Source organism: Corvus brachyrhynchos, unplaced genomic scaffold (genome assembly GCF_000691975.1).
Source record: "Corvus brachyrhynchos isolate BGI_N302 unplaced genomic scaffold, ASM69197v1 scaffold7, whole genome shotgun sequence".
NCBI lineage: Eukaryota > Metazoa > Chordata > Aves > Passeriformes > Corvidae > Corvus > Corvus brachyrhynchos.
Window position 1 is genome coordinate 1,765,984 of NW_008239054.1, and position 14,639 is coordinate 1,780,622.

Here is a 14,639-nt window from a genome sequence, read left to right on the forward strand (position 1 = left end):
GGTCTTATTATAATTAGCTGCTGTGTGGTAAATCTAGTTAATATGCCTAAACCCCACAAAATGCCTCTGTAGTGATGATCATGGTGTGGTCTGGGTAGAAAGGGGAGAATGCACCATCATAAGTGAGTCTTCATCTTTGTAAATTCTGGGGCTTGAATCATGTTGATTTTGGTAGACTGGAAAAATTGCCAATGCAACCAGTGGGAGATAAAAATAAAAATTAACGTTTGTATGTGAGACTTTTCTGTGGTATACAGTTGCAACGATGGTGAAGAACAGAACCTGTAGAAGACAGCTTGCTCTAAGTTTTGCTTTAAGTTTTCAGGGGTCTTTGTTAAGGAGGTGAGGTGGAGGAGGAAGTAGCATCACTGTTGAAGCTTGGACAACCACCAAAAATAGGCCCTGTTTATACTGAGAAACATCATGCATTAGATTTTTAGAAAAAGAGGGGAAAACTGTATAAAGTTGTAATGGGCCTGAATCTCTACAGGGCTTAAAATCATTCTCCTTGTGTTCATTTACTCTCTGATGGCTGAGCACTATTTGCTGTCTGTTCTTCCAGCAAATCATCACAGACCTGTAGATTTCAGCAGAGAGCTGGTAAAGCCATTGTCCTCCACAGACTGCTGAAACACTAGATACTGCCATGATAATAATGTCCATTATTTGTTACATTAGCAGTTTCTTTTAGTTTAGTTTTTCTTGATGGGAAGAATAGTATGTCTGATTATGTAGACTTACTTTGCTAACTCTGGGTTATTCTTTTACAGTTCTGGAAGAAACAACCTTTACTCAATACTTCAGTTTTCTGATTTTGTTACCTTGGAGGATTTGTATGTCAAGTGTATCAACAAGTCCATCAAGGAAGGGAGATCAAGAGAAACAGTTTCTGTACAGAATCAGATGTTTGGAAGGGCGAGAGGTTAGGTCAAAGATTCCTCACTAACTTGGCAAATTAAATATTCCAGAGGAGTCAGCAGTCCTGTGGGGAGGGGCAGCTATCAAAAATCTGCAGAATATGAGCCCAGGCAAAGACTGTGTCCAGCCAGAACAACAGGAGAAGTTTAGGTGGGCAGAGTCAGTCCTAAACCTGAAGCTGCTCCAGGAAATTTCACAGTCCACACTACAGCCTGCTTTTGTGGGGGCAATAGCATTTGCTGCTTGGCGCTTCAAGTTTTTAAGAGAAGGGAGACACTTTGCCCACTCTGTCCTAATGATGTCCAAGTAGACCTATTAAAGAGAAATTTCAATTAAAGGTTTTTGGCTTTGCTTTTTTAAAAAAAAAAAACTATGTTTAGTGTTTTGGGTTTTTTTGATCTATAGAGAAATGTTGCAGTTCTGAAACTGGAACTAAGTCCTCTATTAGCAGGTACACAGGTGCATGTTAACCACTTCTTTTTCAGGTCCTTACTTTTCTTGGTTTTCCCATATGTTTTCCTTGGGGCAATATTTTTCTGAAAATACCTGTCACTACTTCTGTTACCTTGCTTCCCCTGCAAATCTTTCAGAGAAATAATATAAAACTTTTGGCTTTTTTTTTTTCATGAAAAGAATTAAAAAATATTTTTGTTCTGCAAAATAACTGTGGGCAGGAAAACAATAAGGTAGGGAAGAACTTTTGTTGTTACTAGAAAAATGTTTCAAGTTACAGCCAGTAGAAGATTCTGCTGGATGTCTGTGTGAAGGGTTTAGCCCTGAAGCCTCTCAGCAGAGTTGCAAAGTATGTAATTGAGAAAGGTTGTGCTAGTTTGTGCTCTAACTTGCATGTAGAAGTGAGTCTAGGATTCACATGACACAAACTAAGCTGCATTTGATGGTGTTCTAAAAACAGTTTGCCTTCATGCATGTTTTCCCACAATAAATTCACTGAATCACAGAATGGCTGAGGTTGGAAGGGACCTCTGGAGGTCATCTGGGCCACCTAGAGCCACTTGTCCAGGAATTGCATTTTTAGTTTCAGAGAAATGAGGGAGAATATGCTGTTGTACAAGCAGAAAAGACATTTGGCTTTCCTTACCCTCCCACCTTCCATCAGGTGAGCACATTTGGGTGCAGAGGAAAGGTGTTGTCTGTGCCCTCATGTCAGTTTGCAGGTGTAGCACCTAGAAATCAAGAACAGTGCTCTTGTCCAGGTTGAAAAAAATGCAACTAATAGTAACTTGACTGAAAAACAAATGAGGTATGTAGCAGCTAATTAAAATAGGCACTCCATTTAAGACCTATATGGAGCTGAGAGCCAGAGTGAAGAAGGACTCAGTTTTGCCTTTTTGCATGAAAAACACAGCTACCTTTTTGCTTTAAAAACCCATTAGGCTACATGGCAGATCTGTGAAAGTGTCAACAATCTCTTGTTTAACCTTGGATTTTCTTTTACTGCTTTATTATACATAGCATTAAAGTATTTCTGTGAAAACTAAAATGTGCAGTCATCACTTGATACTTCTCTAATACAGTTTTCATTGTGGTGGGCTGTCCTTGGCAAGTGTCCAGATGCCCACCCAGCTGCCCTCTCACTCTCTCTCCCCAGCAGAAGGGAGGGGAAATAAGGTAAAAAAACTTGTTGATTGAGATAAAGATGGAGAGATCACTTAACCATTACTATCATAGACAAAACAGTCTTGACGAAGAAAATTAATTCATTGCAAATTAAAATGGAGGTGGATTATGAGAAACAAAGACAAAATTTCTAGTATCTTCCCTTCCCTCCTACCCTTTTTTTCTTAGGCTCAATTTGACTTGTTTCTTTCCAGTTCCTCTTCTTCCTCACTACACCTTTACATACTTTTCTTCTCTTTTTAGGAGGGGCAAGAAGCACAGCATAATTCTGAGGACCCAGCTGTCAGTCAGAGTCCATGCCTGCATTGGTAAGTAAAGTTCCACAGGTCTGAAGGAGACCAAATAAACAGAATTCCAACAAGCAAATCTGGAGTGTATGAATCAGACTTGGCTGTGTTCTAAATTGACGATAATGGCCAATAAATTGATTTTATTATTTTGTTTGTTGCATGCTGAAATTAGGTTGTATTAGCTACACTACCCTTAAAGCATGTTAAACATCCCAAGGAAGTATAGTATTGACAGTGAAGTCAGATGGTTGGGTGATGCTTTGAAGAATCTTCAATTATCTGTCTTGTAACAGCCTTTGTGTGCGCTCAAAAAAGACTGTGTTCTGAATTGGGAATGGGATCTGAAGAATTGTTGGCTGACAGCTAACTACTATATTTTAATAGCATATAAAGTTTATTACTTCACATCTTGCAGATCTTGGCTGCATATTTGTCATTATCACAGTGTCAGTGTCTTAAAAACTCTGGTTAAAACAATGCTGTCACAAGGAAAAGTCTAATAAAAGTCATAAAGTGCGTGTCAGAAGAGCTTTAAGGTTGCATGAATGGAGGCTGATGTTCTGGGATGGCGTTAATATGCTCTCCAGCATTCTACAGAGCAGAACGTTTCACTGAGTGCCAGTGGCAAAGCTAATGCTCATGTCCTGCTGATACTATGAGAGATTTTATGGGAGGCTGGTTTAAAAAAAAAATTAAATCCTGTGTGTATGTGCAACAGTTGGTTTCAGCTTCTTCATAGTAGATTCAACACTAATAAATTTAACTTGTTGTTGGTCTTGCTTCAGGAGATCGTAGCTTGAAATATAGGTATCTTCCTTAAAAGGAGGAGGAGGAAGTCAAAGTTTTGTGTCATTTCTAGTGACATTGCTTTTGGAGGATTCAGCTTTTAAATACAGCTGAATGTTTTCCCCTGCCCCCAGGATATGTTATGAAATGGCATTTCTGAGAATTTCAACTGAGTATAAGCAACCTACAGAATTCCTCAAATACCTCTCATTGAGAACAATCTCTAGGCTGCCTTGTGCAGGAACAGTTTCTCCTCTACTACCATTGACTTAAGGAAGAACAGCAGAGCAAGCCTACGTGTTAAGTGTTACAGAAGGAACAGAGATGATGCAAAGCCTAAACTGATTTTATAAATGTCAGTGAAATTAGGAACAGCTTGGAGAAGATTGTTCTTGTTAGGTCTGGAAGTATATTTGGCAAAACAGACCAGTGCAGGAAGACAAGATTTGATAAGTTTCCCGGATTGAGGTTTTATAAAAAGAATTTTCATGTAATTTTGTTTTTCTCCAGAGTGCAGCCATCGAGGAACTGGGGCTCATAAGGTTCTGAGCTTCAACGTGTGGTTGCATTGTTGTTATCTGTTTTCATTCAAGCTTACTGTGGGCAATTAGGTGTATTACTGTGCATGTATCTTAATCGTTCCTGTATGAAAGTGTAGTCCCTTGTCAGGTGCTGTTGCTCTCTGGCAGCAGTGATGCATTCAGCAGTGAGTACAGAGGAAGTCAGGCTGCAAAACTTGAGTCCAGATTTCAAACTCCTAGAAAAGAGGTGTGTTTGGATATGGGCTTTTGGCTTGGTTCATTATAGGCAGGAAAGCCAAATGCCAGTTCTGGTTCTAATTTCCATTCCCCCTGCTGAAGTTTAGATTTTTGGGGTAAGTTTTTGTTTCAGCCCATAGCTTGATGTAATGTAGTTTCTTTTCTCTTATTTTCTTTTTTATTTTTGCATATCAAGCTTGTCTTATTTTTTGGTATGGGATAGTTTGAAAGACTCGGGGGATATTCTGTGTTTCTTACTACTGGTGCTGTTTGTAGAGCTGTGCCTGGCAGTTAAACCTGTCACAGAATAAGAGGGTTATTTCACTGGCACAGTGGGTGTGTGCACATCAGCTGCCTGTTGACTTCTCTTTTGAAATGCAAGCATTAGGTTTAGAGGTTAAAAGATGTGTTACATATTTGGAGTAGAAGTCAGGAGCTAGAGGAATCCTAGATGGCGTTATGTGGAGGAAAATTGTCATGCTTCAGGTATTTTCTTTCAGTCTTCACAGTATCCGTGGAAAGCATTGTGGTTAGCAATGTTACTGACTCTGCAAAGTCCCCAATAGGTAGCTAGGGCTGCTTTCTGAGAAGGTGTGGTTTGTTATGTAGTGACCTTTCTGCAGAGCCTCCAGTCATCTTTGTATTCAGCATTCTACTTTGCTCTTAAAAGCTGATAGGTGTAAAGAACTAGCTTTCCTGACATAAACTCTCCCATTTTGAAGTTGCATCAATTCTTTTATCCTTCTTCCTAACTCGCTGTACTTTTAAATTGTGGGAAATAACAAAAGCATTTATGTTCAGATATCCAGATAAAGTTTTCCATCGTTAGTGACTTCAAATCTCTGGAGAATTCATTGGGCTTCAGTGTCAGAGGATGTATTGACTACAGGCCAGTATTTTCTGAGACTTGGGAAGACTTAGCAAGTCCCATGTCAAGTGGGGTAGGGCTTTTTTGGTTTTAAGCAGAGCAGGGAAGGAATATTACTTAATGACTTGAGTGCAGTAGTTGTGGTACTTTCTACCCTGTTAAATACGAGTCCTTCTTAAGTACCTTAATTTAATGCATTAATACTTTCTTTTTTTTTTTAACTCTTAATGTGAGTTCTTTTCTTATGTTCATTCTAAGGACTTTCAGCATGGGGGAACAATTTTTCTTTTAAATATTACTCTATTTCTTTTCCCATTTTGCTTTCATCCTGATTAAATTATCAGGATTAATTAATAGCTAATACATTTAAGTGGTTTTAATACAAACTTCAATATTTAGAATGTTTCTTTATATCAAAAGAGCATTGCTGAAACCAGTTCTGTTCAGAGAACATAAATAATTGAAAATTATAGATGTATTTTTGTACTTGTTGATGTCCAAAGACCTTAGTGGAGGAATCATAGAATCATAGAATAGTTAAGTTTGGAAGAAACCTTAAAAAACATCTAGTTCTAACCCCCTGCCATGGGCAGTGGTGCCACCCACTAGAACAGGTTGCTCAGGGCCTCATCCAAGCTGGCCTTCAACACTTCAGCAATGGGGCATCTACAGCTTCTCTGGGCAACCTGTTCCAGTGCCTCACCACCCCCACAGTAAAGAATTTCCTCCTAAAATCTAATTTAAATCTGCCCTCTCTCAGTTTAAAACCATTGCCACTTGTCCTATCACTAGCTGCCCATATAAAAAATTGCTCTTCTTCTTTTCTAAAAGCCCCCTTTGATTACTGTAAAGTCTCCTTGAAGCCTTGTCTTCTCCAGGCTGAACAGCCCCAGCTCTCTCAGTCTTCACAGAAGAGGTAACCAGAGGGCTGGAGCATCTTCATGCCCTCTAGACCTGTTCTGCCAGGTCCATGTCCTTCCTGTGAGTGCAGCACTCCAGGGTGGGTCTCACAAGGGCAGAGCAGAGGGGCAGAATCCACTCACTCACCCTTCTGGCCGCACATTTGATGCAGCCCAGAACATGGCTGGCCTTCCAGGCTCTGAGTGCTCCTTAAATCAGATAGTGTCTACTGTAGGGTTTTTCCCACAAGCTTTCAAATTTGACCTTTTATTCAAATCACATTTATTATGAGTTACTACCCTTGTGGGAAAAGTCTTTTTAGTATTTTTGGCAGCCATATGATTTTGTATTTAGTTGTGTCTTAACATTATTTTAGTTTGTATATATTTAACAATTACAGGGCTCAGCTGAAGCCATGATAATGTCTAATGTAAATGAGAATGTAACTATAGTGTTGTTCAGAGGGGTAAGAACCCTTAAAAACAGGCAGAGAAATATTCTCGGCACTCTGGGTTCCTAGAAGAGTGAACACCAACTGTCAAAAGTGTCAAGAGTGTCAAAAGTTTTAGCCCCTGAAACTAAAAAGAAGGTTTTAGTCAGAGCAACATTATGACAGTGAAATTTTGAAGATCTTTACCAGCTCCAGTTTTCCTGCAGAAGGACTTGGTTTAACCATTAGGTCCTTGGTGGGCCAGCTCTGTTTGTGGCTCCTGCTTCATTTGTTTGTGCATTGCTTCATAGTTTTTTTCTCAAAATCTGATGTGATCTCTGAAAAAAAAAGAAAAGGCACCATTTGCTCTTACATATCTGGGCGCTGTATTTAGCCCAAGTGAGCCCCATGTCCTCTTCTAAAATGCTTATGCCTGTGATGTTAAATCAGGAGTGTTGCAATCAATGCTGAGAATGACATTTGGACAGAGATCCATGACAATGACTTAGATTCTGCCAAAAGAAGTTTGATATAAGCTTCAGTTGTTAATAGAGTGTAATACAAGAAGAATGCAAATAACAAAAGTTGATGTGATTCTGAGTGCATGTATTGACCTGGGATTACTTGGAGTACTGTGGCTTGTAAGGCCAGCAAATCTTGCAAGGAGTATTTTAAATTTTACTACCTTTTTTTATCAGCTTATTATTAAAAAAACCCCAAAATCCCCAAACCAAATAAACCAACAAAACCAACCAAAGCACACACCCAGGACCCTCAGCTGGTTATTTAAAATGCTTTTGCACTATAAAATTACTTTTTTTGTATGGTTATATCTCCTATATTTGTGCAGTCTTTCTTTCATCTGTCAGTAGATTAAAAATAATTTGCATAGATGTTTGTGTATATTACATTTCATAGCTTGATCCAGTGAGGGCCCTAAACAGAGTGCAAGTGTATTATTGCAAGAGTCTTGCTAAATGTATAATATAGCTTCAGTATTAGTTGTTATAACCATTTTATGATCTAGTTCTGTTGGCTCTTGCACATGAGCAGATGCAAAGTTACCTCTGCAGTGGATTATTCCCAACTCTGGGACACAAGGGCTGCCGTGCCGCACAGCGGCTCTTTCTAGCCCCTATTATCAGGGCATCTGTGTTAGCCAGCAGTGTTAGCACCAATAACCCAGCCTTTCCACAGAGCTCTTGGGATTATCTTTTTGATATCCCCTTGTCTTGATATCATTTACGAAACGTAGCCATAAATATCTTCTTGAGCCTGTATTGTTCTGGGATACCTGAGGGAAGCTGTAAGCTGGTTGTAACCATGGGGCTAGTAGAAGCCAGCTGTTTTTATTTGTCCTGTAATAGCTGAACTATGCAGCTAGTCCTTTTTTCCATGTATGGTTTTCCCTTCTGTTATCCATTATGTGGACTTGTTGTATGTGTTAGAGCAGATATGATTAGATTCTGCAACTATTTCTGCATCTATTGAACCTTCTGGTAGGACTTGCACCTCAAGCATGTGGAGGGACAAGTTCCTCCCAAGTGAAATCACAGTGCTTTCACAAAGACAAAACCCTGTGTTGAGTCTGTTACTGTACCTGGCCCTTTGTTGCAGAGAACTTGAGATACATGGACTGAAGGGGGGAAAAACGTGGTTTTTCTTCTTAAGAGTGTAGCATCGAGGTGTTGAAAAGTCAGTGCTGTTATGGTTAAAGAAATGTGAAACCATGTTGCATTTCATTCTTCGAGAGTAAAGTTAAACTTGTGCCTACAGCCCATGTTCTTGGTACTGTCTCACTTGAGATGCTTCTCCCTGCAAGTATCATTACCCCATTTCATTCTGGCACATGTGCATTTGCTGTGTGCTGAGTGCTTGAGTTGGTTTTTCATGGCCGTGGACAATGTGAAGTTCCTCTAGTTCATGCTGTAGAACCTTGTAGCTTTGTTTTGTTCTTTTAAAGGAAATAACTGATGGATTTTAAAATAAACAGCTTTCTTTTGATAAGAGAGTTTCTGAACACACTAAGAAAAGGAGTCTTATTAAAAAGCTTCCCTAAAGGAAGCTTAACTGTGGGACTGTGAGCTCTTCATTTGGGCAAGTAGTGATACATTCCAGAGAAAGAGAGGAACTTCGGGTTGTTTGAAGGACATTTTACAGTTTTATGTTCAGTGCTAGGCATTCCTAATAGAAAACATTTTCAGTTTGAGAGAGGGAACATGTGGAGAGCATTAGCAGTTTAGTAAAACGTGCAACCAATTCGGATTTAATTTAAAGGGAACAAAAGAGGTGCCTTGAGAATTTGTCGGAAGCGCTGTGGTTTTGCCTTCTTTGCACTGATGGTAAAAGGAGAGAGAGAGAGGTGAGTTGAAATTGCTTTATCGAATATCTTCTTAGCATAATTGGGACCAAGAAGACTGTGATTAATGGATTTAACGGTGCTACACAGGGATCTTGCATGCATTATGGATTTGTAATCGTGATATGCTTCCTATGACTCTTGCTGTAACTTCGTAAAAGTCCTGACTTAAATGAAGATAATAAACAACGTGCTTATTAGATGTAAACTGACATCACACAAATTGAAAAAACCTGAGAAGGAATGCCAGAACTCGGGGGGAGTTTTTTAAGGGTTAGGCTTTTTTTAATAGAATAATTTAAGTTCTAGTTAAGACAGTGCACACAGTACTTACTAGGGCCTGCATCCAGATGTGATTGGAAATATCTGGTTCAGCTCTCTTTGAGTGAAATGTGAAATAGCTGCAAAGGCTGTGATAAAAATACCTTTTTCAGCTTTTAAGATTATTTAAATTTTCTTTCCTGAGAATGTGGAACACAGATGCTCTTAAGTAAAATCCCCTGGTTCCCAGATCAGATTACTTTGTGAAAAATCTATCCATATAAATAACTTGTGGTTTTGCTTTAAAAATGTACACCTCTTTAAATTGAAATGTTAGATTTCTGTTGTACTCCTTGTGCATGTGTTTAGTCAGCCTCCTTTGTGGGGATGAACCACAGTACTTTCCCATAACCTGTGATTTACCTTCTGTTATCTCACTGAGAAAGAAATGGCCAGTCCTGTAGGATCTCAGAAGTTGTTTGAGACAAAGGTAGATTTCCAAGGCTTGTCCCTGAATTTTTAATTTAAAGTGTGGTACTTAAAGTAGACTTTGTAGCAAGAAGAACCAAGAGTCTGTAGAGCAGGTAAAGCCTCCATTAGCAGTGGCATTTTCACATTAAAGTGGTAGATTCTTGCATTAGATGGGCATGTTCCAGATTTGAAAGGACATCTGTGGGGCATATTAGTGGGATGCTTTTCTTGTCTTGGGAAGCATTGTTTTCAAATGTGAAAGCTTGGCTGACTCAACTCACACTGGGAAGAGCTGCAGAAATCGAGTGAAATGTATTTGAATTGGGTATCCTCTTTCTGACCTTTTTTTTCCTTACAACTTTCCTCTTTTTTTTTTTTTTTTTTTTGCCACATGTAAAAATCTGCAAGGAAGATGGAATCTACTTTTGACTCTGAATACATAGTGAGATTTAAAACAAGTCTTATTTCTAAACAAAACAGAAACAACAACAAAAATTCCTCAATCATCTTCAATGGCACCATAAAGGAAACCATCTCCTCATAAAGCCAGGGAGGAAAATTAGTATGATACTTTGCTTCCCATGCCCCAACAGAAGTCCATTTATATGTTTCTTTCAGGCTTTTTTTCCTGAAGTAATTATAAAGTACCATATTATTGATTCATGGATTTTTTTTAAGTGCATTTTTTCCTGCAATCTAAAAACATCTTTTTGAAGATTAAAAAGAAATCTGTTAAAAAAATGAAACAGTTTATAGCTGCTTCTAATGGACTCCTCAGAAAATAACTGATAACAACAGTCGTATCTACATCAATGAGGTCAGTGCTGTTGATAGCACATCAGTAGTTGTTGACAGTTTTCATATAGTTTCCCTTTTTAGCCATTTGCACTTCGCACATATTTTATAGATATTAGTATTGACAGACAAAGCAGTTCTTCCTCTTATGATCAGTGTTCAGAGTGTTGAACTCATTTTGCTGTAGACTGAAGTACAGCATGTTCAAGTCCTTAATTAGGGGAAAAAAAGTTAAGTTCATATTAAGTATCTTCAAATAAATTAGCATTACACTTGGAAAAGAACAGAATAATTTGTTTCCTGCCTCCATGTAAACCTGCTTTATACAGAAGATACAAACCACACAAGTGAATTGGATTTGAATTAGTTCTCTTGAAGCAGTCCAACACTCTGTCATGTTTTAAGCTTTACCCTTCAGAACTTAAAACACTAAAACAAAGTTAAGGACCTAAACTATGGAAGAGAAATTAGAAGCTGTTACTTAAAAGCTGTGGGTTTGGAGTAAGAAGTGTGGAGGAAGGTATTTCTACATGATGTTGTTCTCAGCCCAGCCTCTGATTTAGCTTTGTTTGTAAGGAAGGCAGAGGGTTGCCGATTTTGCAGAAGTGGAATTAGACTAAATATAGTCCTGTCCCCTCTGAGATGTTCTAAGATGCATGGCCTGTACATGTAGTGTGATAAAAGGGAAGAAGGGGTGTTAGTTCATAAGACAGGGAATCATGCTAGTATGGCTAGTATGGTAAGTAGGGAAGCTTCCCTTCTCTTCAAAATTAATCATTACATGTAAGCTTTTGATACCTTATGATGGTTTATTTCGTATTAGCTTAAAAAAGAAAATGTGTGTCATTGAAAAGCAAGGTCAGGAGATGCATGTTTGAACATTGTCAGACTGATTATCTTTAAAAATGGTGTAAGCAAAATGTGCAAACTCATGGTAGTGATGCTTCAAACAATTGCCACTTGCCAACTTTTCGTGAACTTGCTGCTAGTCCGGCTGTATGGGTATCATATTTCAGACCAGGGCTATGTTGTTTCAGTCCTTATACTTACTGAAGGCAAGGTTTTGTTACCATTGGAAGATCTCACTGTGGAAAATCATATAAAATACATGTGGTTTCATAATGCTGTTTGACTGATTTTTCATATGACTTAATAACTTTTTTCCCCACAATGATATGTAATGATAAATGCACTATCTCAATATTCAGCAGTAAAGAAATAGTTGCTCTCTGTTGCTGATTTTCATTATGGCATTCAAATAGTGTGTACTGTTCTTTCCTTGCCTTCAGCTATTCTATTCCTCTTTCATTTATATTCTTTTCATCTTTTTCATGTGCAGCTGCTTTTATTTCTGTAGAAATTACGATGATTTAATTTGTAAATTGTGTACTTCTCAATTTATTTCTTTCATGAAAGAAATACTTCAAAGACTGAAGAGCTTTATTTAAATAGGTGGCAGAGCACCCTGATGTAATATATGTTGCTTTCTCTAAGACTGTCAAGTGAGATATACACAAAATGGACCCAGTTTCAAGAACAAAGTGTTTACTATCATGCAAAATATTGTGACAGTACCTCTGGAAGCATTTAGATGAAATTCTCATCTTGGGCTCAGAACATGCCATGGTCAGATGTGGTCATGAGTGGTGGAAGAACCACCACTCATTTTCATTATGCTTTTGTACTTATCTGAGCTTGATGAAATTGAGGAAATCATGATATCTCTGTCTGAAAAGGTGAAGAGATGGCAATATTTAATTGGAAATATTATGTAATGCAAAAAACTTGCTTTATTTCACAACTCTTTGTGTCTTCAAGTGTTTTTAATTATGAGCTGTCCTTTTCTGGGTGTGGGGGTTTTGTTTGGAGGGGAGGGGAAGAGTTTGTTTGGTTTTGGTGTTATTTTTTGGTTGGCTGGTTGGTTGGTTTTCTTGTGGTTTTTATGTGCAGCATCTGTGTTTTAGTCATGATAACAGCTTCTTTAAGGTTTTCTTTTCTTGCTTATGACTCAACAAGGCACATAAAAATTTAGGCTACGAAGAGGTAAAGTTACAGCCTCTTTATTTAGAACCCCAGCAGTTACTGTGGCTGAGCAACGTGCTATTGTAAGATGTAGGATGTCATAAGCTATGTCAATTCATATTTAGCAGTTTGAGATAAGTCTGGTATGTATGAAGTTATGTATCAGGTTTCTTTTAACCTTTCAGGCATTAAATATTTAGATCTGGTCTTACTATTAAAACATGAAGAGGAGTATGTTGGTAAACTCTTTGCTTAAAAAAAGGCCCTGCTTCTGCAGGTTTATTTCTCCCTGTGGCTGTCCACAAGGTTTACACGTCAGCTTTAAGGGCCAGTTATAACTTCGGAATGCCTAAAACTGGCGTATCAAGTGAACTTGTTTCTGTGCTGGGGAATGAAATATAAATGTTGGATGTCTTTCCTTACTTCTTCCCATAATCCTAAATTTAGGTTCAGAGGACACTTAAAAGCCTATTAAGAATCCAATGCCTCTGGAGACATTTGCTTTCTTTTTGACTTTGTGTGACATAGGGACAGCTGAGAGCGTGGAAAGTTTCCCATCAGGCTGGGCACAGGAGGAGGCCTGGTACTGATCTCACCTGTGCCCAGCAGGGGTTGGGGTTTTCCTCAGCCCTTGTAGCAGGAGAGCTTATTCTGCAGTGTATGGGGGCTGCATGAGCTGTTGTGGGCGGGGAGGATGGTGATGATGCCGGCAAGATGGCAGCCAACTGTGACTGCCTTTCTGCTTCTTGCTGCTCAGAGCATGCATGAGTGGTTCCTTGTAACTGCAGCAGAAATACATCAGGAGGCTTCCTTACCTTTTTTTCCCCCATGCTGTTATGCTGAAATGCTTGGTGCTGTGCTTAGGAAAAACTTGCTGTAGGAAACGTGGGTGTGTTTGCATGAAAGGTCTAGCACCATAAGTAACTAACCAGAAAACCTTTATTAAAACCCTCACAAGGGAGTTCTGCCATGTTATTCTCTTCAACAACAGTGTATTACAACTTACTAATTTTTATTAATACCAATATGTTAAATTTCACAGTATATTAAAAGTACTTGAGAACCAGAAAGAGTGGGTGAGCAAATAAAATCCATCCTATATATTTGCTGGGATAGCCAGGTACTACTGCAGTATTCTCAGGGGTGGTGTAACCTGGGAAAAGGAAGCTACAAGGATACTCTGAACAGCTTCTTAAAGCCCTGGGTGTGAGCATGTGCTGTGCTTTTGACACAAGGTGAGAAAAAGTAATGAATAACAAGCAGCTATAGCTATCCGAGACAACAAACTCTGGGGCACTCTGGTAGCAGTGATGGGGCCTCCTGGATTTTCATCCTGAGATTAGCGGTCTGCACATTGCTGTCACCGTGGTCTTCCTGTTTTATATTGTGTGTGGTCTTCTCTTCTGTACAGTGCGTGTTTCAGGCTGACATTCAGTCATTTGCAGATCTCTAATAGGACTTTGTGAGGAGTTTTTCTAACCCAACAGCTGTGAGATTGGTTCTTTTTGTTTTAAAGCCACTAAAATGCATATAATTTGGTACCAACTAGCAGGACCTAAAGGACCATCTGTGAGTTGACAGTACCTGTTTGACTAGCTGCCTGTTACCTTGGGATGCTGGGTACTGTTTCCAGCTGGCCCCTGGGGATGCTTGTTGGGAAGGCAGGAAGTGGGAGCAATTCAAATACAGAAATGCCCAAACAGTTTCTAAATTTCTCAGTAGGAAAAGACAAGACAAAAAGCTAAACAGAAAAACAGCAGGTGCTATGCAGAAAAAGTATTTTTGCAATTGTATCTGTTTTGTGAAGACTGAGAACCCCTAGTCTTACTCTGAAAAAAAAAACCCAAAAACCCACAAAAAATGATCACCCAGGCCTCAAGAGAGCCCTCCAATGCAAAAAAACTCTCCAAATGCAACAAGAAAACAGAATGGATTTAGTTCTTCCCTCATTTCTTTGTGGCAGGAAAGCAGTAAGACCCTTGCAAGCCTTTTTTCAGCTCCCAGGTTGCTTCAAGTCATTGGGTAGAGTTATTCTTTCACATATTGCTTGAATTGCTTTTAACTATGTAGGAAACAAGTGTTTCTAGGGGAAGGTTTACTGCTGTACCACTGCCAGGGGTGCTCTTGTTGTCAGCCTCCCGGT

At 39.0% G+C, this 14,639-nt stretch overlaps 1 protein-coding gene across 1 annotated transcript in view; it reads left to right on the top strand.

The window, feature by feature from the left end:
• Positions 1–14,639, top strand: part of FHOD3 (formin homology 2 domain containing 3) — a gene marked incomplete at its 5' end in the record, with an annotated part of 377,704 nt that overhangs the window by 54,189 nt on the left and 308,876 nt on the right. Inside the window, one exon of the mRNA XM_017739071.1 lies at positions 2,800–2,864. Coding sequence (XP_017594560.1) covers positions 2,800–2,864 — 65 coding nt within the window. The remainder of the gene's footprint in view (positions 1–2,799; positions 2,865–14,639) is intronic.